A 26,297-nucleotide genomic window follows, 5' to 3' on the forward strand; every position below is an offset into this window, starting at 1 on the left:
ACTATTAAATCAACATTTGAAAGACAGTTATATAGAAAGCATTTGTTGAATAAAACAATTACCATAATTGGTTATTAATAAATAACAAAATAAACAACTAAACTTTCTATACAAAAGATACTGTTTCTGTGGCATGGTATGCAGTTTGTAAACACTTACTATCTACACAAGTAGAGCCATTGTCTTTTTGATCCAGTGGTCGGGGAGGTATTTCCCGTCTTGGAAACTTACTTAAATCACCCTATAAGAATATGGCCCAATGTCATTGAGCTGCTTCATGCACAAAGTCATGCATAATTGTGATTTTATCTAAATGGTTACTGACTTAAAGGGAAGGTACACGTTTGGTAATTACTCAAAACAAATATTAACTTAAAAACTGACTTGGTAACAAGCATTGGAGAGCTGTTGATAGTATAAACACTGTAGGAGACTCCCTCTGAAGTAACTTATTTTTCGAGAAAGAGGTAATTTCTCACTAAAATAATAAAATACTTCTAGCTAGAAGTCTTTTATTCTTATCTAAAAGCACACACATTCGTCCAACAAGGGTGTTTTTTCTTTCATAATTTCCTTGCAACTTCGATGACCAATTGAGCCCACATTTTCACAGGCTTGTTATTTTATGCTTATGATGTGATACACCAAGTGAGAAGACTGGTCTTTGACAATTACCCAACGTGTACCTTCCCTTTAAGCTGTTAGAAATGCCATTTCTGACTGGTTTCTAGCTCATTAATGTGAAACATTGAAAAGAACTTTCTTCTCAAGCAGCTTAATGACATCAGGTTCTGGTTACAAAATGGCGGATTGATGGACAAAGAGTGTGGGTTCGAACCCCGGTCGTGACATTTTTGCCCTTGAGCAAGATACTTTACTATAACTGCTTCTCTTCACCCATGGGGTATAAATGGGTCCCTGCGAGGGTAGAGGTTGATATTGTGAATGATAAAGCCTTCAGAGCGCCACGGCAGCTCGGGGCTGTATTGGGAGCTGAGAAAGATCAAAGGGATGTTATTGGCCCACTGACCAGGGCCCCTGCAGGGGACTAATGTAAAGCGCATTGATACGGTTTATTGTGAAATGCGCTATATAATAATTTGTTTTAAAGAATTTGTTATTATTAAAGATAATGTGACCTTAGAAATGTGATGCTTAATAAGCGCAGAATTCCATGGTAAGTAGACCTATAGAATTTGGCTAATCAACGGCTGACCAAGTTTTCCAGAAATGTCAACAGGAAAAGTCTACAAATCTGCACTTTTAGATTATGATGAAAATAAAAACAAAATTAAGGAATTTTATAAAAATGATCATCAATATAGGTTTACAGGTAAAACTATAGTCTCTAGTTTATCTACTGTTGCAATAAATAAATTTTGCTGTATTTACTTTTAAAATTTGTCAAAATCTTAGCATACATTTCTACAGCTTTCTTTGTTTAAATACAATCTACATTTTACAATTTTATACACTGTATGCATGAGTAAAACTATACACATTTAAAAAAAAACTTGTATACATAATTTAAATTTGCTACTTTTTTTACAGTACAGTTGTGTTTATATCTTAAAAAAACATATTCATCAAAAATAACTGTGAAAGATTGTTTGAAAGATTTGTGAAAGTGGATAACTTTGTGACATGTAGCTAGGCCTAACTGCCACTGCAAATTCACCTTTGATTGTGTTTTGCTTTTCCTTTGAAATTTGTCTGTAACATTTCAGCATTGACGTTAAAAGCACCATTGCAGCATTTAATTTTAAATGAGCTAATTGGTCGAAGATACTCTCCCGACTGTCCAATCAGAAGGCTTTTTAATAATCTTTCACTAATTCATCATCCACTCACCACTGTTTATAAATAAATTCCTCAAAGTGGACAACAAACAATATTGTTTTTATATTTAAACACTTAAATGTTATTGGTCGAGACCTTAGAAATAGAACCCGGAGAAGGCTAAGTGCGTCACTGTGCATGCCATTTCACTGTGAGATCACTTTTATGGACATGCGTATGCCACTTTTTTTACGCTTGTACAGGAGACGACATGAAAATTGACCAATAAAAAACACGTAGAAACGGTCTATGTACGATGCCATTTTGCCATTTACGTGCGTCACACGATGATCATTTTGCCATACCTGTGTATCGCCTGGTATCAATACGCCGCGTAAACAGAGGGCGGTCGAACTCAGCGTTCTCCGGGATATATTTCTATGGTCAAGACCAACAACCAGCTGTCAATTGATATATATTTCAGAAATAGCACCAAAGACTGAGTTGACATTGCAATGATTCTGTGGCTGTGTCTTAACAATGGCCGTTGGCTGTGGCTAGAGTCTACTTTACCTTCTTTAGTACACTACTGCTAACATGCTGCACATGTAAAGTTTTCATTATTTCCAATGTGGCAGGGGATTCTGTCCCCCCTGAGATTCTATGTCCCCCCCCCCCCCATGACGAACTGTCAAACTTCATGTGATAGCGCCCTCTTTTGAATCATCCTCCTCCAGCCAGTGTTAATTCCCCATTTTGGGGACAGAATATCTGACAGACACACAATTCCCTGGGACACATTAACACCAGTTCTTTCTGAGAACATTAGGTAATTTCCGTGTCAGCCACTCAGGATTTGTTAGTTAAGTTTTATCAAGCAGTGGTTGATAGCCAAATATTACTACTCATTTAAAACACAGCCTCAAGTCAAGGCCATTGTCATGGCTTAAGCCCGGTTCATACTTCCTGCGAACGCTAAACAAATTTTGACAAATTCATAACTAATAATTCACATCAGTTTAAATGATGCTTGACTCCTGCGAATTATTCGCTGCAAAACAGCCCTGTCAGCCTCAAGTCATGCCTATTGTCACGGCTTAAGCCCGATTCATACTTCCTGCGAACAGTAAACAAATTTTGACAAATTCACAACTAATAATTCGCATCAGTTTAAATGTGCTTGACTCCTGCGAAACATTCGATGCGAAAACAGCCCTGTGACGTCAAACATTTGCTTCGCATTCGCATGAAGTATGAACCGGGCTTAAGGCTACCTGGCTTAGGCTAACACTGCAACTTCCCACATACTACAACACTGTCAAAGTAGCCGGTAGACACAGCCAAAGTAAGACACTCAATTCAGCCCTTTATATATAGTCAAACCTTAGGTCACGGGGCACTGGTCTGGAATCACATCAACTAACTCCAGCGCTGAAGTGAAGATGTAGGGTCTTCCTTGATTGAGTCTCAAGTTCTGAATACAGCCAGCGAAGTGAGTTTGGATGTCTCCAATATGTCTCCATGTCTCATCTGTCAAAGGAAAACATCAAAGTTCGTGTCTGAAATCTTGTGTAAAACTATTAAAGCTAGTCTTTTTCATCTTAGAAAAGACCAAAAGACCAAAGACCAGTATCCCAAACATTATGCATAAAATAACAAACCTGTGATAATTTGGGGTTAAAGATGCTATGTCAGATTTTTGGCCCCAAACATTAAAAAAAAGATTTGTTTGAGTGAATAGTATTTCAAAGAGTATCACCTGCTCTACCGAAAACAAATTTAACTTTTACTTTTAATGGTCAGGAACCATGACAAAAATGTTGAGCACTTTATTTCACTGCTACTTATAATTGGCGGACTTTTTCGAGCTCAAATGAAAGCTTGTAACTTTCTCGACCCCCATCAAAATACCTATTGAATTTTAAATCAAAATTGTTGGTTCAAATCGGCCAAAAATCTGACATAGCATCTTTAATTGCTCATCGAAGTTGCAAGAATTTTTTTTTTATAAAGTAACAAGAACCATCTGCCCTCACAGTTACTCATTCAAACCCCTGGATAAAGAAAAGCAATTAAAGTAAAACATGTTGCTCAAGGGCATAAGTGTATTGACCGGGATTCAAACCCATACACGGTGAGTTAAACACCAGAACTTGAATTTTATACTGTAAACCAATCGGCCATGACAACCTGTTAATGACCTTTGAGATGTCTACGGAGTGTTAACAGTAACGTCATTCTTTGAAAAAAAGATCTATTGTACGCAAAATGTCAAAAAATAAAATGTTACAAACAAGCTCTCTTTGGTCACTATGAAATGTCGGTACACTAATATGGAGAAAACAGTAAACTCAAAACATCATCCAGGTAAGTTTATAATCCATCTAGGATTTCACTTTTCTATCCTCAGGGTATGAGGGCGAGATATAAATACAGAAAGAAACTATAAAAGTAGGTCTGCAGCCCACGGCATTTCTATTTAAGGGTGCTAGTTGCTAAATAAAGCTAAAGTGGCTAAATAAAGCTGAAATAAAGATGAAGGGTAAAACGACTAATATAACTGACTTTGTTACTAATTATATCCAGAGCAAAACAAAAACCTTCAGGCAAAATTATTGATCAAGGGTACCTGTAAATAATTAAGACTGAGAAAGTCTAAGGTATCCTTGCATCATTAAATCTAGGAAAAAGAGGGTCAAATTTTTCTGGTGCCTGTTTTTTAAGCAGTAAATGATTGATGATTAACCCAATTCACCTGTTAAAGTCTTTCATCATAAACATCGTGCGCAATTTTGAGAGTCACTCTCCCCTTGTGAACACAGAAACAATCCTTCAATCTTCAAACGACAGCTAAAAACTCGCCCTTTCAAACATACTTTTAAATCCTGGACTCTTGACTTTGCGAAGCATTGGCCTTGAATGGCATTTTTTTTGTGTCATATACTTTGCGCTTGTAAAAGTGTTGTTTACCATTTTATTATTATTGTGCTGTAGTGTATGGGAAACCTATCTTTAAAGACACCTATTGGTAATTGTTAAAGACCAGTCTTCTCACTTGCTGTATCTCAACAAATGCATAAAATAACAAACCTGTGAAAATTTGAGCTCAATCGGTCATCAAAATTGCGAGATAATAATGAAAGAAAAAACACCCTTGTCATACGAAGTTGTGTGCTTTCAGATTCTTGATTTTGATACCTCAAATTCTAAATCTGAGGTTTCGAAATCAAATTCATGGAAAATAACTTCTTTCTCGAAAACTAAATTACTTCAGAGGGAGCCGTTTCTCACAATGTTTTATACTACCAACAGCTCCCCATTACTCATTACCAAGTAAGGTTTTATGCTAATAATTATTTTGAGTAATTACCAATAGGGTCCACTGCCTTTATCCCAACTCGGATCTCACTTGTCTCAACTCAAAGTTTGAGTATAAATACTAAAAGAAACTATAAATGCAGAGCTACCCACAGCATTTTTATTAACGAGTGCAATTTGCTAAATATGGCTTTGAGTTGAAAATGACTTATTAAGAACAAAACAAAACCTTCAGGCAAAATGATATCAACAAGAATGAAGGGCATCTGTAAATAATTATAACTGAAGAATTCTAAGGTATCCGTGCATCAAAAAATCAAAGACTAGAGGGTCCTTGATTCCCAGGGAAGTCCGGATAGGCTGTTGAGAAAAAAACTGAACTCCGCGAGCATAAGGCGCGATAAGCATACGAGCTCAAAATATTGCGAGCATGAAGCCCAATTATTAACATTCATCTTTAGTTTTAAATGCCCTAATCTGCAATCTGGGGTGTTATTATAATATGGTTGTATCTCCATTTCTTTTAGAGTTTGATCTTTTATAAACAAAACAAAACAAAAACGGAATTCCATTTTTAAAACGAAGAAATCACATCCCTGATTTCCTTACCTGGGAATCCTCCAATCGATATTGCACCCAGTGTGTTAGAGCCAGTCCCTTCAACTCCGTTAAAGATGAAGTTATCATCGTCTACGAGTAGCTCAAGATTACTCCCTCGGCTGACGGCATGCAGCGTATGGAAATGATTATCGCACAAGGAGAGTGTCTCAGCACCAGAGAAGGTAACCATTCGAGGTCCATTTCGGTTAGTTGCCATTTTAAGGATAATCTGTCAAGACATAAAGCCATAAATTCTCAAAAATTTCGAAGATGAATCCTGCCGGTGAGTGCAGACAAATTTTCGAAATTCCAGACAGTGAGTGGTTAAAGGTAAGATATTTGTTTGGTAATCACTCATCAAGGCAGTGGACACTAGTGGTAGTTACTCAAAATAATTACTATTATAAAACCTTACTTGATTACGAGTAATGAGGAGAGGTTGATAGTGTAAAACATTGTGAGAAACGGCTCCCTCTTAAGTATCGTAGTTTTCATTAAAAAAAAGTAATTTGTCACGAATTTGATTTAGAGACCTCAGATTTAGAAATTGAGGTCTCAAAATCAAGCATCTGAAAGCACACAACTTCGTGTGACAAATTTGTTTTTTTTTTTGTTTTTGTTTTTTTTTTTTCATTATTATCTCGCAACTTTGGTGACCGATTAAGCTCATTGAGAAACATTTCACTTCAAAGTACTGTGGTAATGCTTCTCAGATTATGGGATTATTCTTCCTGAGTAGATAGATGCGCTCTGGATTTTTTCAACGATACCTCAAAAACATGACCACCAATTGAAATGAAAGTTTTACATGTTAGTTTTGTTGTATAAATATACATTTATATAGAATTAAAACGATACAAAAAAAACAATCCAAATCTATTCCACAAACCCAAAATATACTTCGCCCCTAAATCAATATCTGTGCTGTTAAGTACATTAAAAGTTTGATAGCTCGAATAACCCAACGTTCCCTCCAAAAAGCATTTGTTACCACATATGAGTAGTAAAACACTTTATGGAAAGGTTTGCAGTAACACTATGTAATGACTATCTCTAAATGAGTTGGGGGTGGTTCTGAAAAGAACCGTTGGTTTCAACTTGACGTTTCTGTAGAAAGCAGCTTTTTCCAGAAGACGATCAAAGCATACTGATCAAAACGTCAAGTTGAAACCAACAGTTCTTTTCTGAACCACCCCAACTCATTTAGAGATAGTCATTACATGGTGTTACCGCAAACCTTTCCATATCGTATTTCCACCATGCAAAATTTCAAATCCAACTTATAGACACTTTGTTTGTACCGAGTGGCTTAAGCAGCCATTTATTCTAACTGAATACACAGATAAAGCATTTATCCTGAGAGTTTTTATTCCAAAGTTACCTCTTTGTTAATAATCTCCAAGGAGAGACCACCTCCCATGTTGTCTTCAACTGAGAGGAGAATCGCCGAGTCCTGAGTAGTCCGAAAACTAAAACTCACCACAAAGTCAACGTCCATCTGTAAGTTTCCATCTGATAAACAAAGACAAGTTTAAACCAGAGAAGGATGTTAGTGACGCACAAATAGAGGGCAAACTAAGAGAGGTTACGTAACACCATGTTAATATCTCTATTTTTGAGAAATGAACCAAAACTACTAAAAAAAAAAAGATATTCACATGGTGTTACTGCAAACCTCTCAACATCTCTTAGTTACACCTCCACCATACCAAGTTTCAACAAACCTTGGCTTGATTCGAACCCACAAGATCAACCTTGTGATTGCAAGCTCTACATTTTAACCACTGGACAATGGTACCAACCGAGAAATAGCTTTTGTAGATTTTCCCAGAGACTGAGTAAGGGTTTTATCAATTTTTGTAGACTTTTTTATTTTCTGAAATGAATCGCCGTTGTATGACCATGGTTGGGGCATGGCAAGCAGGGGTAAGGGGAGGGGTAGGGGTGGGGGTTAGATACCCTATTGTCCCCACCACATTCTCCTAATTGCCACCTGTTTTATTTCTCCTTACCTAGTAACGCATATCCATCACCGTGGAAGTATGCTCCCGGTTCTGTGCTCATATAGCACGGTGTAACCATACTGCTGACCTGGGGTCTAGTCAGATCCAACGTATTCTCATTGATGGTGATCTCGCGGATGCAACCTTCCAAGCTTTGCATCTCCTGAAACATAAAACCCAAGACATTTCTATTTAATAGATGAACCTGCTGCTAAAACATAGGCTTCGAACTGACTCTAGCTACCGGTCTTTTTCGGTGGTCTATTGGTAGACACTGCTCTTGAGTTGTAAAGGTCAGGGGTTTGAATACAGCCAAAGTAACATACTTGTGATTTGTTTGCACAGAAGTCAAGAAAGTACTGAGTATACAGTGGTAACACACTTTGGTGTAAGGGTAAAAAGCAAAAAGTAGTATGATAACTAGCTTACGATGCTAGTCTTTGTACGTCATGATTTTTAAAAAAAAATGTACATAAAAAAAAATATTTTAATTCAAAATTATTTTCACCCACCCACCCATACCAAAACTTAATTTTTAAATATCTAATAGCTCCATAATAACCTTTAACCTAAAGCAATGCCTCAAATGAACCAAATACTTGAGATCAAAGGTCTCCAACATCAATGGCTTTTCCTGGCTTAAAGGGTCTATGTAACTTTTGTAGGACAAAAAACACAATGCTCACAGATTTACACTTAACTTGCACAGTTTGAAGATAATGATAGTAGAAAGCTTCCCTGAAAATATAACGTGCTGAGGTGCTGTAATTTTTGGGAAATGAGTTAAACAATGTCATGAAAATAATTTTCGTGTCATGAGACAAAAATTATTTCAATCATTTACAAACGAATTTTCATGACATTGTTTTACTCATTTCTCAAAAACTACAGCACCTCAGTAAGTATGATTTGAAGGGAAGCTTTCCACTATCATTATCTTCAAACCCTGTAAATTTAATGTAAATCTATGGACATTTTGAAAAAGTACCCAAATCCTTTAAACAAACAAGTATATAGTTTAATCAGGAATACAATTTTTGATCTTGGCCAGCTACAATTTGTTTAACTTTTGTCCATTTATATACATATACAACAAAAAACCTACTGAATTTTATTTTCAGGTATTTCTTTTGACCCACCCACCCACAATTTTAAGAAAATAAATTGCATCACAAATGTGCAAACGTGTGATCATGATGTCAAAAACTGACCATCGGAATAAACCAAAGCAATAATTCAAAGTAATTGACTTGCTTACCATTCCATTGATGGTCTTTGGTAAGCTGGATGGCGCACCTCCAACGTAGAGAGGAGAGTCAAACTTAACAGCGTTGATTCTCTTAGAAAAACGTTCTCTCTGGGACTCAAAGGTATCCAGAGTCAAGGAGATGGTACGACGGTTCTTCAAAACTTTAATCTACGAAAATAAAATGTAAAACGAAAAGGAGGGGATTGAAAAGGATTAGGAAATTTATTAGAATATGTTTAAAAGAAGGAAGGTAATGGTGGCACTTTAAGACAAACTAATTACATAAAAAACTACATGAATCTTCGTTACAAAGCTCAGTTTGTTTTTTTGTAGGTAATTGTTTTTAAGCTTGTAAAATGCAATCCCGTAGGGGATCCCCATCCCCCCCCCCTTACCTGGAAGTACCACTGCCAACAGCATTGTACACTAACAAAATATGACCCTGCTCAAAACGTCATCGCAAACATTCTCACAAACAATGTTAAATGAAAGTCAATTTAAAAGTGTAATAACGAACAGTACAAGGGTATCAGCGGACATCAACCAATCAAGCGTTCCAAGAAAATGTAACTAACAGAAAATTGCCTGAGGTCATGAATAAACAAGTGCACTACCTCTCGAGACACAGACAGAATAATTTATTGCAACCCAAATAATTTAAGACCGTCATGAATTTGTAAACAGCATATTTTATTTTAGTGAAGACACTAATGTCTTAATGCGGTGGTTGCAATTGAAAAGTAACAAAGTGTTGATGGGGGATGGGGGTTGGGATAAAGTCTGGAATAGGGGGTGGGGAATTGGAATTGATGGGGGATGGGGGTTGGGATGGGAGGATGAGGGGTTAGTATGGGGGTGGGGATGAGGGGTGGGGGTTGGGATTAGGCACAGATGGGTGATGGGGTTTGAGATGGAAGACGGGGATGAGGGTTAAGGTGAGAATGGGGGATTGGGGTTTGGGATGGGTGTTTGGGATGGGTGATGGTGAGTGGGGTTTGACGCTGAAGGCACTTTAACATACAGAATTTCCTGCAAGGTATGTGGAACTACATTTTGAAATATGAGATCTACTTCATACATAACACCATGCAATAGTTTACAAGGTGCTGTGGTAATATGCTGCAATATGCTGCCACCGTGGGATAATAGGATGGGGGATGAGGGGTTGGTATGGGATGGGGCTTTGGGATTGGAGATGGTTGTGGGGTTCTAGGTGGGGATAGAAGGGTGGGGGTTTGGGATGGGGTGGGGATGGGATGGGTTATGGGGGGTGAGGGGTTGGGATGGAATGGGGGTTTGGGATGGGCGATGGTTGTGGGGGTTCTGGGTGGGGATAGAAGGGTGGGGGATTGGGATGGGGTGGGGAATGAGGGGTTGGGGTGGGATGGGGCTTAGGGATTGGAGATGGTTGTGGGGGTTCTGGATGGGGATAGAAGGGTGGGGAGTTTAGATAGGGTGGGGATGGGGGATGAGGGGTTGGGATGGGATGGGGGTTTGGGGTGGAAGATAGTTGTGTGGGATGGGGCGGGTAGGGTTTTGAAGATGGGGGTCGAGATGGGGATGGAGGTAGGGGATAGGTAATCTTTGAGATGATCTTACCACATGCCACTGTCCATCATCAATGACATTGTGTGACAGTACATGTTTCCTCCCACTCTTCTCGCCATTGCTGAACGCAAAGAAGACGTAGCCCATCTTAAGATGAACCGAGCAGTAGACGTCAGGATTGTCATCCGACCCCAGGAAGAAGATCAAACTGTTGGGGGACGTGGTTCTCAGCTCGATGCTTATTATAAATCTGAGAAGAAAAAAAAACCAATTAAAAAGAAATTAATTATGGCTTACACCGTGATGAACATGGTTGTTATTGTTCAAAAATGAGAATAATCTGGACTATTTGTAGGTCCACCTGGTCTCGCCACGGAGCTGTCTGGTCGTCCCTGGTGTTACATTTCAGGGACTTTTCACACCTGGAAAACTCAAGCCGGATCCGATTCCACAAGGTCATGTGATGTCCCTCCCTCTGTTTGAAAACATTTCAACGCTCATTAAAAGTGCGACGGAAAATTCTGAAATCGGAGAGAAGAAATACTGACAAAGTCTCAGCTCAGTACTTTCAAAGGTAAATGTAAAAGAAATCCACCAGGGAACCTGTGCTCACATACAAACACTTATTCTTATTAGTAAGTGGCCTGATGTTTTGACCATAACAGAGCTTTTCTCGAAGGCCTATTTTAAGCCTCTGCTATGGTCGAAATGTCAGGCCATTAAAGGCAGTGGACACTATTGGTAATTACTCAAAATAATTATCATCATAAAACCTTTCTTGATTACAAGTAATGGAAAGAGGTTGATAGTATAAAACATTGTGAGAAACCGCTGCCTCTGAAGTGACGTAGTTTTCGAGAAAGAAGTAATTTTCCACGAATTTGATTTCGAGACCTCAAGTTTAGAATTTGAGGTCTTGAAATCAAGCATCTGAAAGCACACAAATTTGTGTGACAAGGGTGTTTTTTTCTTTCATTATTATCTCGCAAACTCGACGACCGATTGAGCTCAAATTTTCACAGGTTCGTTATTTTATGCATATGTTGAGATGCACCAACTGTGAAGACTAATCTTTGACAACTACCAATAGTGTCCACTGTCTTTAACTATCTCTTTGCATTTGTACCTAAGGTCATTTTGGTTGGTTAGCTGTTTGCAACAGCTAACACCAATTTTATCACTTACGTTTGTTAATTTATATCAAAAGATTATTTGGCATATATCAAAAAGAATATTACAAATTACAGAACAATACACAAGGGAATAAATAAGCCAGGAGTAGGAGCTATTAAATAAGAATGAATGAAACAAAATTCAATCCTGGCCTAAACAAATCCAATTAGAGGGGAAATATTTCTGTTCTATTATTTTAACTAATTCAGTTTACGCAGTTGTGCAATACAGAAAAAAAACAAGTTCACATAGTTCAATTGAGGCTTTTTTTTTTCTTCAGTGCGTCACACGTTAGAAAGGACAAGAGATTTAATCAACAACAACCAGATAGTGTAGGTCTCAAGAACGCTTTAATTATAACACATATGTCCTGAACAAGGCTACGCGAAGCAAATCAAGTCCTTTTGCAGCACTTTGACTAGACAAACAGGAGGTGTTTATAGCCCTGTTAAACAGTCAGAATCCCCTCATTCATCTGAGACAAGGTTAGTTCATCTTGAGTAATCAAAAGGAGTTGGATGACCTCAATCTGAATTGAAGCAGACAGAAACCAGTGCATGCTTCGACTTTAAAAACACTGGACACTATTGGTGATTACTCAAAATGATAGTTAGCATACAATTCTACTTGGTAACGAGCAATGGAGAGCTGTTGGTAAATATAAAACATTGTGAGAAACTGCTCCCTCTGAAGTAATGTAGTTTTTTAGATAGAGGTATAAAATTCTAGCTAAAATAATAAAAATACTTCAGGCTTGAAGCCATTTATTAGGCAACTTTGTGGCCCAATTGAGTCCAAATTTTCACAGATTTGTTATTTCATGCATATTTGTTGAGATACTCCAAGTGAGAATAGTTTTTAAGGAAGAGGTCAATTCTCCCTCAAATAATAAAAGACTTCAGCTGAAGCCTTCAGCTGAAGTCTTTCATTAGGCACTGAAAGCACCAACATTTGAGCACCAAAGGTGTTTTTCTATCAATTCTCTTGCAACTTACATGATCAATTCAGTCAAAATTTTCACAGATTTTTTTTATTTTAAGCATTTATGTTGGGACACACGAAGTGAAGGTACCGGTACTCTGGTCTTTGACCATTATTGCAAAAACATGTCATACCAGAGCCATTAAAGGGAAAATTATACCTTTAGTGATCACTCATCAAATGACTGGCAATAAAAACTGACTTAGTGAGAAGTGCAGCAGCCTTCGAATAGATAAAGCAATTTGTGAACCATTTCACTTCGAAGTAATGTGGTTATGGGAAATAGGGTATCAGGTTGTATCCCCAAATTGAATTTGAGAGATTTTCACATCAAAACATTTCTCAGATTGTCTTTTCGAATTACGAATGATTCATCCCCTCCCCCCCCCCTTTCTGCGTAGACATACTTCAGCAATATCTCAAAAAACTACTCTCTTCACAGGTGAGTTTTATAACATGTCTACATTTATATAGGATGAAAACAACCAATACAGTATTTGTTCCCTTTAAAGGAATAGTGCATCACAGAGTAAGGAACCTCTTCTTTACAATGAACACATCTTCCAATCAACCTGTTTAAATTTCGTAAAATATACGTGATCATGTCATGGTGAAAACAACAATGGTTTGCCAATGGTTTGTTTACAATCGTACAGTGCCCACTTTAAAGGCAGTGGACACTATTGGTACTTACTCAAAATAATTATCAGCATAAAACCTTACTTGGTAATTGAGTATTGGGGAGAGGTTGATAGTATAAAACATTGTGAGAAACAGCTCCCTCTGAAGTGACTTAGTTTTTGAGAAAGAAGTAATTTTCCACGAATTTGATTTCCAGACCTCTAGTTTAGAATTTGAGGTCTCGAAATCAAGCATCTGAAAGCAGACAACTTTGTGTGACCAGGGTGTTTTGTTCTCTCTTTAATATCTCGCAACTACGACAACCGATTCAGCTCAAATGTTCACACGTTTGTTATTTTATGCAGATGTTGAGATACACCAAGTGAGAAGACTGGTCTTTGACAATTACCAATAGTGTCCAGTGTCTTTAATTTCAGCGATTAGTAACTGTGCTTGTAGGATCTCTATAAATCAGCATATATTGACAAATAATATAATAATAACTAGTTCTTATATAGACAATGTGACCTTTGACATCCCATGTTTACAAAAGAGCCACAGAGCCTGGACTTCCTGCAGGCACGATTTGTACACAGCTCAATGGAAGAAAACATCAAATCTTATATTCTATTCTCATCAACTTTTGATATAATGAAAGGGGCGCATCTCAAAACTTGTCCGGCTTTTACTTTCATAACTCTTGGATTTATGTGGAAATTATGACACAAAATGTAAACTTTCCCATATGATCACTGCAGTATCTTGCCTGCCAGAAAATCCAAAGAATGTGCAAGGTCACACTGATTGTAAACTAAGGTCACATGGTCTAGCACACTTCACAATAACGTCTCAATGCGCTTTACAAAAAAAACAATATATGACACTACCTTTAAGAGACGCCTAAGTGGGTATGGAGAAAAATACTTCTCCGAATGGGGGACGCAAGTCAAGCATGGGAGATGGAATAAAGCACCTTTTCAACACTTTAATCAATCGGTATGTTTTCTTCAAATGAGGCCCAGTAATGATGTTCTATACACAACTGACTTTAATTGACTTCGTCACATTCAAGCTGGGCCAAGTGAACCAAGTTGTGCTACCTTTTATCCAAATGTTTTTTTTATAGACCGATGGCCTAAGGCACAATCTTCTTTTTTTTTTCTTCTTTTTTTCTTTTTTCTCTTTTCTTTTTTTCAACTGACGGAGGTATACCATAGAGAAAGGATGGTCTTTTCTCTATAGGTATGCTGAGTAGAGGGTCAAATAATCTGTTGTATTAGGTTTGCTTAAAGGGAAGGTACACGTTTGGTAATTACTCAAAACAAATATTAACTTAAAAACTGAGTTGGTAATGAGAATTGGATGAGCTGTTGATAGTACAAAACATTTTTGAGAAGAAGGTAATTTGTCACTAAAATATTAAAAAAACTTCTATGCTAGAAGTCTTTTATTCCTATCTGAAAGCACAAAAATTCGTCCAACAATTTCTTTTTTTAATTCATCATGTTCTCGCAACTTCGATGACCAATTGAGCCCAACTTTTCACAGATAAGTTATGTTATGCTTATGATGGGATACACCAAGTGAGAGCAACGGTCTCCGACAATTACAGTGCCTTGAATTCTCTCATTAACCAATGTGTAATAACAACCTGTGCTTGTCAACTCCTCTCTACAGGCAACAGAGTGCAATTTCTCTATGAACAATTGGCATGACACTTTGTGATTCATATGTTACAGCCCAACTAACCTTGCTAAGCATGTTACCACTGCATAGCATATTCACAGCTAAAAAAACTATTAAGCAGATAATTGACTGGCTAAGCAAAACAATAGAGATGCACCATAGATATGGCAATCTGGGTCCAATTTCATAAAGCTGTTAAGCAGAATAAAGCTGCTAAGCAAATAAATAGTGGGGCACCATTTTCATAACTTTATGCAATACTGGCTAATAACAAGTTTCTGTTAAAGCCATTGGACCCTTTCGGTACAGAAAAAAAAAAAAGTTCACAGATTTACAAATAATTTACAGGGTTTACAGAAGGTAATGGTGAAAGACTTCTCTTGAAATATTAGTCCATGAAATGCTTTACTTTTTGAGAAAACGGTAAAACAATATAAATTCTCGTTAACGAGAATTACGGATTTGTTATAAACACATGTCATGACACGGCGAAACGCGCGAAAACAGCAGTAAGTTTTCCCGTTATTTTCTCCCGACTCCGATGTCCGATTGAGCCTAGATTTCCACAGGTTTGTTATTTGATATAGAAGTTGTGATACACGAAGTGTGGGCCCTGGACAATACTGTTTACCGAAAGGGTCCAATGGCTTTAAGCAAGATTTAGTTTTGCTTAGCAAGTGTTTATGCTTACAGGCTTTATGAAATTAGGCCCCAGGGAAGCAGTTTATCCTGCTAACCAGTGTTTTTGCCCTTTGAATCTGCTAATGAGTACTTCTTGACCTGACAATCAAGACTCTACTCCTACACAAGGTCAAAGTATTTGTCCCTGACAACACCTACACGTTACAGATTGGACATTTATTGCTCCATGATTTGACCCGGAATGTAAGGACAAAGGATGACTTGAAGTTGGGTATTACTCAAAATAAATGTTAGCAAAAAAACTTACTTGGTAACAAGCAATGGAGAGCTGTTGATAGTATTAAAGGAACACGTTGCCTTGGATCAGACGAGTTGGTCTATAAAAAGCGTTTGAAACCGTTTGTTATGAAATGTATACGGTTAGAAAGATGTTTTAAAAGTAGAATATAATGATCCACACAAGTATCACTCAAAATTGCACGGTTTTCTTTTTACGTTGCAAACTATCACGGTCGGCCATTTATGGGAGTCAAAATTTTGACTCCCATAAATGGCCGACCGTGTTATTAGACGAGGTAAAAAGAAAACCACGCAATTTCGAGGCATATTTGTGTAGATCATTGTATTCTACTTTTAAATCATCTTTCTAACCATATGCATTTTATAACAAACGGTCACAAAACCCTTTTCAAAGACCAACTCGACCGATCCAAGGCAATGTGTTCCTTTAACGTTGCGACCATAGTTTTAGAGAAAGAAGAAATTTCTCACTCAAATATAAAAATACTTCATGCCTGAAGCTTTTCTTGACAGCACATAAATTTTGTGGGGAAAAAAAGTGGTTTTTTTTTTTTTTTCCATTTTTCTCGATGACCAATTAAGTCAAAATTCAAATCACAGATTTGTTATTTTATGCATTATGTTGGGATGTGCATGTTTTCAGCCCTTAAACGAAAACTTTCTCGACTAAAAATGGGATTTGAAAAAAAAACACAGACAAAAATCACAGAATCTTGTTTATGGAACAAACAGTATAGACAAATTTTAAGCAATATTAATGTTTCCAAAATATGGACTAACCGCATTTCTGTTAAACCTGTTAAACCTGTAAATTATACATTGTTCAAAACTTTGCCTTTTTTATTGCTAAAATAAATTATGAATTCGATGAAAAATTGTATAGTGACAAGGAACTAAATGTTCCATTTCAGGTATATAAAACAAATATAGGATGATTATTATTCATACAATGTCTCGGAGTATAATCACTTCTTGAAATATGGACTGTTCCATTTCACTCAGCTTAGCCTCATAAAATGACACCATCCACATTTCACCTCGCTATTATAACATATTCTACATTTTTGTACTCAAATTTAATTTTCGTTGTTTACCCTTACACTAATGTGTGCTTAGCACTGTATACTCAGTACTTTCCCAAGATTTGTGAGAACAAAATCACAGGCATTTTACTCGGGTGGGATTCGAACACCACCCTTTGCAATTCTAGAGCAGTGTTTTACCAAACTAGACCATCGAGATTGGCTGGCAGCCAGAGGCAGTTCGAATCCTATGTTTTAGTAGCGGGTACCGCAACGATAAAATCGTATAATATTTCACACTCTTTCTAAATATATCATCACTTTAAGTTGTTAATGTACAGATGATCTGGTAGGGTTTGCTCTAAGATATGGAAGACGGATGTACAAGAGTCATCAAGATGAAGATGACCTTTAAAGGGTCTAGTACCTTTTGTGGATTAAGTTTTTGGTCATGACATGAATCCCTACTTACTGTGAATGAAGATGTATGTAATATAATTCACCTGTAGAAGTTTCAGCTTCATTAGTCGTCAAGTTTTTGAGGGAAAAAAAGGTGAAAATCACAGAGCAATGTTTTCAGAAGAGTCGCATAAATCTTGTGTACATCCTAAAATAATTTTAGTGAAATTCTTTTAATAATTTCTCAAACACAACAGCACCTCAGTCAGAAGGGAAGCTTTATACCATCAATATCTCCAAACTGTGTAAGTTTAATAAATATCTGTAAAAGTTATGTGTCAAACAAGAAGTACCAAAACCTTTTAAAAGCTGATCCTATCGTCTGGACTCGAGTCATTTGATTCGCAAAAAACGAACATTTGAATCAAAGTCTTGGCTGTCACTTTTAGGCTTTTAATGGAGGACTTTTTGGACATGAATGAAGTAATTCATCTGAGGCGAGTAGGTATGCTTTACTTAAATCTCATCGAGTCAAAATGAAAAGCAGTTTTTAAAAAGGCTTTTTGATAAGATTCCAAAGTTTGGAACAACATAGTTGTAAACAACACTGGACCATAACAGATTGGGTGAAACTCCATGTGCGTAATGGACTCCATGAGAAACCCTAAGATCTTTTGAGGTATTTGTTAACCAACTTTTTACTAACTAGCTTAAAGGAACACGTTGCCTTGGATCGGACGAGTTGGTCAAAACAAAAACGTTTGTAACCGTTTTTAATAAAATGCATATGGTTGGAAAGATGTTTTAAAAGTAGAATACAATGTTTGCCTCGAAATTGCGTGGTTTTCCTTCTACTGTGCGAACTAACACGGTCGGGCATTTATGGGAGTCAAAATTTTGACCCCCATAAATGGCCGACGTGTTAGTCGACGAGGTAAAAGGAAAACCACGCAATTTCGAGGCATGTTTGTGTGGATCATTGTATTCTACTTTTACAACATCTTTCTACCCATATGCATTTTATAAAAAACGGTTACAAACGCTTTTCAAAGACCAACTCGACCGATCCAAGGCAACGTGTTCCTTTAACCTACTATGTGTGAACAATCATATCTCCAAAAGTAAAGCACAAACATAGATACAATTTATAAAAAAAATGAAAAATACCCAAAACCACACAAATTAATTACTCACATATTTGACCTTTAACAATTTTAAAGCCTGCTGTAGTATTTATATTTTCTTGGTCAAACTACAATTTAAAAAAATTGTTTTTCTTTTACAGAATTTCAAGCACTATTCCTTCAATAAGTGCAACAAGTGAAAAACAGTCTAATCGCAATTTTATCCAAACACATTTTTTAAAACTGTGGTGGAGCCAGGTCAGTTCATGGTACGAGCGATGATAAGTTGGGTCATAGAGTATGCGGATACAGATGCTAGTCTTCGACTGTTGACCAGGTGTTGGTCACAAGCTACAGGACATATGTTTTGGGATCTGTTCGCAATTAGTCGGGTATCCTTATCATCACTTTATGAATTTCATAAACTTATTAGGCCTTGATGAAAATTGTATTGTTTTTTAATTGCTCGTTGCTTTATCTTTAAAGCCATTGGACCCTTTCGGTAAACAGTATTGTCCAAGGCCCACACTTCGTGTATCACAACTTATATATAAAATGACAAACCTGTGAAAATTTAGGCTCAACCGGTCATCGGAGTCGGGAGAAAATAACAGGAAAACCCACTCTTGTTTCCGTGTCATGACATGTGTTTAAAATCAATCTGTAATTCTCGACAACGAGAATTGATAATTGTTTTAATATTTTCTCGAAAAGTAAAGCATTTCCTCAATTGGTGTATCTCAACATATGCGCAAAAATGAAAGTTTGAACTCAATTGGTCGTCAAGTTGCGAGATACTAACGGGGGGAAAAAACCTTGTCACATGTTTTTTGTGTGCTTTCAGATGCTAGATTTCGAGACCTCAAAATCTAACTCTGAGGTCAAGTTTGGGGGGTTATTCTTTGCACCACTTTTAAGTTTGTCCTCTAGTTTGTTAACATACCAACATGCCTCAACTGTTTTAGCTAATGGGTTGTTTTCCAACTCAAATTATGTAAATTGGAAAATCTTACCAACTCCCTGTACGCTCGCTCATTAATGAAGCTCTTGCCTTAATAAGCCATCCATTTTAATGAGACCCCGGTAATTGGTTTTATATGTCCTCCGAAGAGCATCAATAAGATGTTGTTGTCCTCAAAATGGAATGATCTATTTTAAGCTATCCAACACCTCCGACAAACTGCGAACACCCCCGCTTGATAATCGGCAAGTCGAGAAACTGTTTCTGAGCACTGTGATTGGTCGAGGGGCGCACACAGTATCATGGGAATATGGGGAATATTTAAATCACTGATTTTTGTTTGTCCCCGCTGAACATAAAAAGGACAAACAATAGTTTGTAAGGGTTAGAAGTGTCTCTATGATGGGGAGAGAGATCATCTGAAGACCAACGTAAATAATTGCGGTGTATGAGCACAAGAGTACATCAGTTGCAGTTATCTCAGACATAGGACGATGTAATTAGTGCTTCGTATAGGCGCAAGCTGAGGCTCCCCTGCCAGATGTTTCATGATTGCGTTCTCATCACATTACAGATCCATTGATTGTTGATTTTGATCAATGTGTGAACTATATTTAAATCTGGAGGGCCTGCCTTAAGTCGGCCTTCAGTTGTCAAGTATAAAGCCAGATCTCTAATTAACTGTTGTCAGGACATGCGGCACCAATGCACCTGACGAGGCGGTGAGTGTATTTGCCATGACAGAAAGGGAAGAACCATTACAATGTGTCTGGTGTATTCAGACTGTCACTCACGTCTGCATCTTAGATAGAGAGTTGTTTCTAAGCTCAACATCTTTACACAGCCTTCCAGCTGTATCAATGATGGACTCTGTTTGCTTGATTTTAAATTCCAAAGAGAGACCACTGTAAACACCTGCCACCCCTCCCCTCCTCCCTAAGCTTCAGAGGAATTTCTCTACGATCACCAGCTACATATCTCAAGGTAAGAAAAATCACTAATTTTTTTAGTTTTAATTTTGTGATTTTTTTTCCTTATACAAATGTACGAGAAATGGGGAGCTGTTGATAGTATAACACATTATTAGAAACGGCTTCCTGTGAAGTAACATAGTTTTTTAGAAACAGGTAATTTCTCACTCAACAAAAAAAAAATCAGGCCTGAAGCCTTATTTTGGACAACTGAAAGCACACATGTTTGTGCAACAAGGTTTTTTTTCTTTCATTATTCTGATGTCAGTTTGGTGTCAAGTTTGTGATGTCAAAATCACAGTTTGTGATGTCAAAAATTCGTATTGCATTCGAATTTGCAGGAAGTGCTTTAGCCTGCAGCTGTCACTTTTTCCATCATCGTTTGATTCTGACCAAGTCAATTTGGGGAACCGCTAGGGGAAACTGCCCGTCATATATAAACTCCCGACTGCCTCATTTAATGAAAAAGCTCAGTAAGTTATTAACTTTAAAGGCACTGGACACTATTGGTAATTGTCATAATTAATGAAAGAAAAAACATCCTTGGTCGTCGAAATTGTGAGACAATTAATGAAAGAAAAAACATCCTTGTCACACGAAGTTGTGTGCGTTTAGATGGTTGATTTCAAGACCTCACATTCTAAACTTGAGGTCTTGAAATCAAATTTGTGGAAAATTACTTCTTTCTCGAAAACTATGGCACTTTAGAGGGAGTCGTTTCTCATTATGTTTTATACCATCAACCTCTCCCCATTACTCATAACCACAGAAAGGTTTTATGCGAATTACCAATAGTGTCCACTGCCTTTAACCTTCTTTATTAATATCCACTTCAATCTTACATAACACACAAATTGCCCTCCCCTTGAAAATGTCTCATATAATTATCATTAGGCAGATAAATACGTATAACTTGTGACTAAACCAATACAATTGTCAATTCATCACACAATGGATCAGCCTCCTTAAAGGTACTGGACACGTTTGGTAATCGTCAAAGACCAGTATTCTCAATTGGTGTATCCCAACATAATTTTGCGTAAAATAACTAGCCTGTGAAAACTTGGGCTCAATTGATCATTGAAGTTGCAAGAAAATAATGAGTTATGAAAAAACACCCTTGTTGTACAAAAAATGTGTGCTGTCAGATAGGAAGAAAAGGTTTCTGGCCAGAAGTCTTTAACTATTTTAGTGAGAAATTACATCTTTCTCAAAAACTATGTTACTTCAGAGGGAGTCGTTTCTCACAATGTAAGATTTTTTGCTAACGTATATTTTTTTATAATGTATATGTACAGTGCCTTTAACAGCAAAATTCTACCCCAAAATAATAGAGAAAAAGATGCTGCTGCAGACGAAATATTTGGTCTTTGAAAATAAAGTACGAAAATTATATTGAGTTACAAGGGCTGACTACATGTACATGTGGTAAAGGATTTAATATACTTTTCAATCACAGTATTTTAAAAGGCAAACAAGTTGGAAATCAGTCTCAAGAGGAAGAATATCGTGCCTGCCAACTTGAGCAAACTCAAGATAAATAACTATCTACAATAGTAGCGTCTCTTTGATGGTATAATATTTAAAAACAAAATTATCTATTATTTTTTACATTTATAATTTTGGATGTTGTACTTATTGTTCTGAGAAATATTTAAATCAGAAAAAACTGCAAACTTTGATGGTATTTTCTCACATGACTCAATTTTAATTGATTAAAAATAGTTAAAAACATTTGCTTACAAAACATCCAAATAAAAAAAAAACACCAGTGTCTTTAAACATGCGAACACCATTGGTTGCCTTGTGGCAAAGTCCCAGGGTTCCGCTTTAATCAGAACATGCAATTTTGGCCCAATGGCAATTCTTCTAAAATGATGTAAAATCCTGTCCGAGCAATTTGTTTTTACAAGCAACATGACTGTGAAATGGACTTGACACTTACTGGGTCATTTCAATTAGTTATTTTGTTTCTATTTTCTTTTTTTTTTCTTCTTTTTTTCCTTTTTTAATTCTGGTTGTGAAGCCAAATGTTCTAAGAAAAGCAAACTTAATCACTGTAGCCAAGGAGAAGACCCTGAAGGCATTTTCAGTGTTACTAACTTTGAGTAACTATTAATGGGCAGTGGTGTGGACTGGTTGGCTATTGTTGGGTTTTTGAAAGCCTCAGGTCAATGGGATGTTATTTTTTTTTTTTTCCAATTAATCAAGCATCTCAATTTTCCAGTCATAGTGGCACTTTAGGTTGAAACCTTAGACAGGCCCAAACCCAACGTAGCCTTGCAGTCATACATAATGTATTCCAGGCTATATTTTGGTACCATGTTGGATCTTCACTATAGTTCAGGTTTCATTGAAAGTCAGTGGACACTGTTGGAAATTGTCAAATACTACCCTTTAAGTTGGTGTATCTCAACATATGCATAAAAAACAAACCTGTGAAAATTTCAGCTCATCGATCACCGAACTTGCGAGATAATAATGAAAGAAAAAACACCTTTGTCACACGAAGTTGTGTGCGTTTAATTAGATGGTTGATTTCAAGACCTCAAGTTCTAAATCTGAGGTCTCGGAATCAAATTCACGGAAAATTACTTCCCTTTCTCACAATGTTTTATACCATCAACCTCTCCCCATTACTCGTCACCAAGAAAGGTTTTATGCTAATAATTATTTTGAGTAATTACCAACAGTGTTCACTGCTTTTAAAGCCATTGGACCCTTTCGGTAAACAGTATTGTCCAAGCCCCACACTTCGTGTACCACAACTTCTATATCAAATAACAAACCTGCGAAAATTTAGGCTCAATCGGTCATCGGAGTCGGGAGAAAATAACGGGAAAACCCACCCTTGTTTCCGCGCGTTTCGCCGTGTCATGACATGTGTTTAAAATAAATCCGTAATTCTCGTTAACGAGAATTTATATTGTTTTGCTGTTTTCTCAAAAAGTAAACCCTGTAAGTTATTTGTAAATCTGTGAACATTTTGGGGTTTTTTTCTGAACCGAAAGGGTCCAATGGCTTTAAGGGCTATATTTGGGTGTTGCACAAGCCTACATTGAAAACCTGTTAAGTAGTGTCCAATAAAAATTAAAAAGACACTTTTTTTTACATCAGGAAAAATAATTTAAATGGTTTTTACCCTCACACCTGTGTGTACGTACTCAGAACACGAAAGTACAGAGTCTCACTAAAACTGGTTTTACTCCCACATAGTCCAGGCTTTATATTATTTTGTGTTTTAGTTGCCAACTTTTGATGTACATAGACATGTTTTATTTATAATTAACTTTCCTATCTTTTAAATTGTTTTATACATATTTTATTATTGTTTTATTACTTGTAATACAACCAGATGTGGGGAGGCAGGTCTATGGACCACAGTAATTATTTAGCTTTTGTTTCTCCTAGCCCATCTGGAAGTATTTTTGTAATAAAAATAATAATTATACACCGGTGTAAGGTTAAAACTCAATCTTATTTTAATAGCCGAAGGCTAAAGTCATAGCCGTATAGCTGTAGACCTAAAGTCCACATGCTTTTTCAGGTTGTTGATGAAAGAACTAATTTTATTACAATTGTACAAACAGGGGGCAGCTGTAAAATTGAAACTTGATATTTGAACTTCAAATACCTGCAACTCTACAAATTAGTTAGCCTTGGTCAGAGTTGTTGCTGTGTGTTTTAATACTGAACTCAATTATCACGATCAACACAACTTGAGGGCCTTGCTCGTAAAACCGAATGCCCCTGCATGCCGGCAGTACGTAATCAATAATCGCCGCAAAACATATGGACAGCTACTGCGTAAATAAGATTACTGTAAAATATATCTCAATTTGGAAGGTGTATAAACCAACAGGTCAAACCAAAATGTCCTCGCAAGATATTTTAGGAAATATGCAAAGAAGCCCAGGGGAAATTAGTGTCGCCTTCGATGTACAGTAATTAGAATGAGGTCGTTCAGACACGGTACTACAGTTGGTTTTAGCTCATTCAATTTTTTTACTTTGCTTGTCTGAAAGCTCTTAAAACTTGAAGTTTAACGAATCCAGTTAAAACTGTTTTAGTTAAATCAGTCTGCAAGGATGGTTTAAAGATAAAACACTTTATCTTTTAGCGCGGTGTGTGAACAGAATAAATAAAACAACCACATCCGGTTTTAAGTCCTCACAGGTGACCGGTGACCCGAGACGGGTAAATCAAACTAGCCATAAATAAAAATAAAACAAATTAATATTAGTATACATTGCCGATAAACATCGTGTACAGGTAAAAAAAGAAAAATTTACATTCTTTATCCCCGATGCAAATTAAACATCTATTATATCGTTGCGGTACCCGCTGCCAAAACATAGGATTCGAACTGCCTCTAGCTGCCGGGCAACCTCGGTAGTCTAGTTAGTAAGACACTGCTCTAGAATTGCAAGGGTCGTGGGTTCAACCACCACCAGAGTAATATGCCTGTGAAATTGCGAATCGGTGTATGGGTAAAAACCTAATAAGCCATATTTTATTAATTGTGAAAGCAAGCATCTTTCATCTTTTAGGGGATATTGGGTCACGAAGCAGGGTGACCTCTAAAAACTTAAGATAAACCGAACTGGGTTCAATATCAGGCTGTCTGAACGCAAGATAGTTTTATTTGTACGACCGCCGCCGCTGATCGTAAAAGTTCAAACGATTCAGGTCTACTTTAAGTTTGCCGTCTGAACATGGCCAAGGTACATTAATTACATTGTCTCTGCCCACCTCTGTTATTTTAGTGCAGAGATTGATTTCCGTGTGCACAGTTGTACATATAGCTGCATATTGTATTACCCATTATTAATCAATTATTCAAGAGTTGACTCGTTAAAACCATTCGCTTTAAATCAGCTGCGTATAATGTTAGGGTTAAAATCTTGGGAAATAATGTTTGGGAAATTTATTTCAGAAAGTGCGGCAAGTAGATACGAAGGGGACTACAAATATTGGTAGTGATCACAAACAACCAAGCCATTTTAAATTGTTTACAAATTTCTAGTTTATACCTTTAAAAAAATGTCAAATCTGTGATGGCCCTCTAGCCAAACACCTTTTTCATTACATACTTCAATCATCAATAACAGAATTCCTTAAATCAAAATAAGAGTAGGTATTTGTAATGCGGCGAATCAATCTTAACAGATGTTCAAGGCGCAGCAGAGACAATGTAAACACAACAATGTGTACAAATCCAGTGAAAGCCAATCAAACGACAATGATAACACCATTTAGAAACAACAACAATGGGAAGAAATCAGAAACACGCAGAACAATATCTGCCCCGCTCAAAAGAGGAGGTTATAATTTGCAGTGAAAAACAGGAGATACAAGCGACACAACCTTTTTCAAGTCATGGCCTTCATATGACAATTCATCCTTTCATTACATCCAGGCTGGATACTGGAAATTCATTACAGCAGAGATATTCTAAAGAGATAGCACTGTCCGATTTTTATCACCTTCAATAGGAAGAAAGGGCCGGCACATTTCAAAACTTTTTCAGCTGTTGAGTGTCGGGTCAGTTAACTCAAGACAGGACAAGTCCATGATCTTGGGGTTTTTTTTCTTTTCAATGCAACATGTTTGTCCCAAAATAAATGATGTTCAAATGTTGAGTCCGATTCTCACAAATATCTTTCACTTTACCCACTAAACAGATATCAATAGTCTCTTAGATTTTTATTCAAACAAACAAACAGAGTAGATGAAGAAACCGTTTTCTCACTTTGATTCTAAGTCTCCTCATTTTGATTCTGTCTTATTACTAAAGTCCCTGTCTAGTAAAGAGAGCAGTATCTTACTCAGGGACACAAGTTTCATGACCGGGATTCGAACCCACACCTCTGCTGAACAGAAACACCAGAGCTTGAGTTCGGTGCTCTTATCCGCTCAG

General features: G+C 37.0%; 1 protein-coding gene across 4 annotated transcripts in view; it reads right to left on the bottom strand.

Moving 5' to 3' along the window:
* The window catches only part of LOC139952429 (laminin subunit alpha-2-like), a 147,182-nt gene continuing 120,885 nt past the window's right edge, over window positions 1-26,297 (bottom strand). For all 4 annotated transcript variants that reach the window (XM_071951557.1, XM_071951555.1, XM_071951556.1 and 1 more), the window contains 6 exons: window positions 10,549-10,747; window positions 8,959-9,117; window positions 7,710-7,863; window positions 7,079-7,209; window positions 5,707-5,926; window positions 1-3,309 (listed from right to left, as the gene is read on the bottom strand). In XM_071951557.1, coding sequence (XP_071807658.1) covers window positions 3,164-3,309; window positions 5,707-5,926; window positions 7,079-7,209; window positions 7,710-7,863; window positions 8,959-9,117; window positions 10,549-10,747 — 1,009 coding nt within the window. In that variant the 3' untranslated portion in view covers window positions 1-3,163. The remainder of the gene's footprint in view (window positions 3,310-5,706; window positions 5,927-7,078; window positions 7,210-7,709; window positions 7,864-8,958; window positions 9,118-10,548; window positions 10,748-26,297) is intronic.

The sequence above is a fragment of the Asterias amurensis genome, chromosome 20, assembly GCF_032118995.1.
Source record: "Asterias amurensis chromosome 20, ASM3211899v1".
Classification (NCBI taxonomy): domain Eukaryota; kingdom Metazoa; phylum Echinodermata; class Asteroidea; order Forcipulatida; family Asteriidae; genus Asterias; species Asterias amurensis.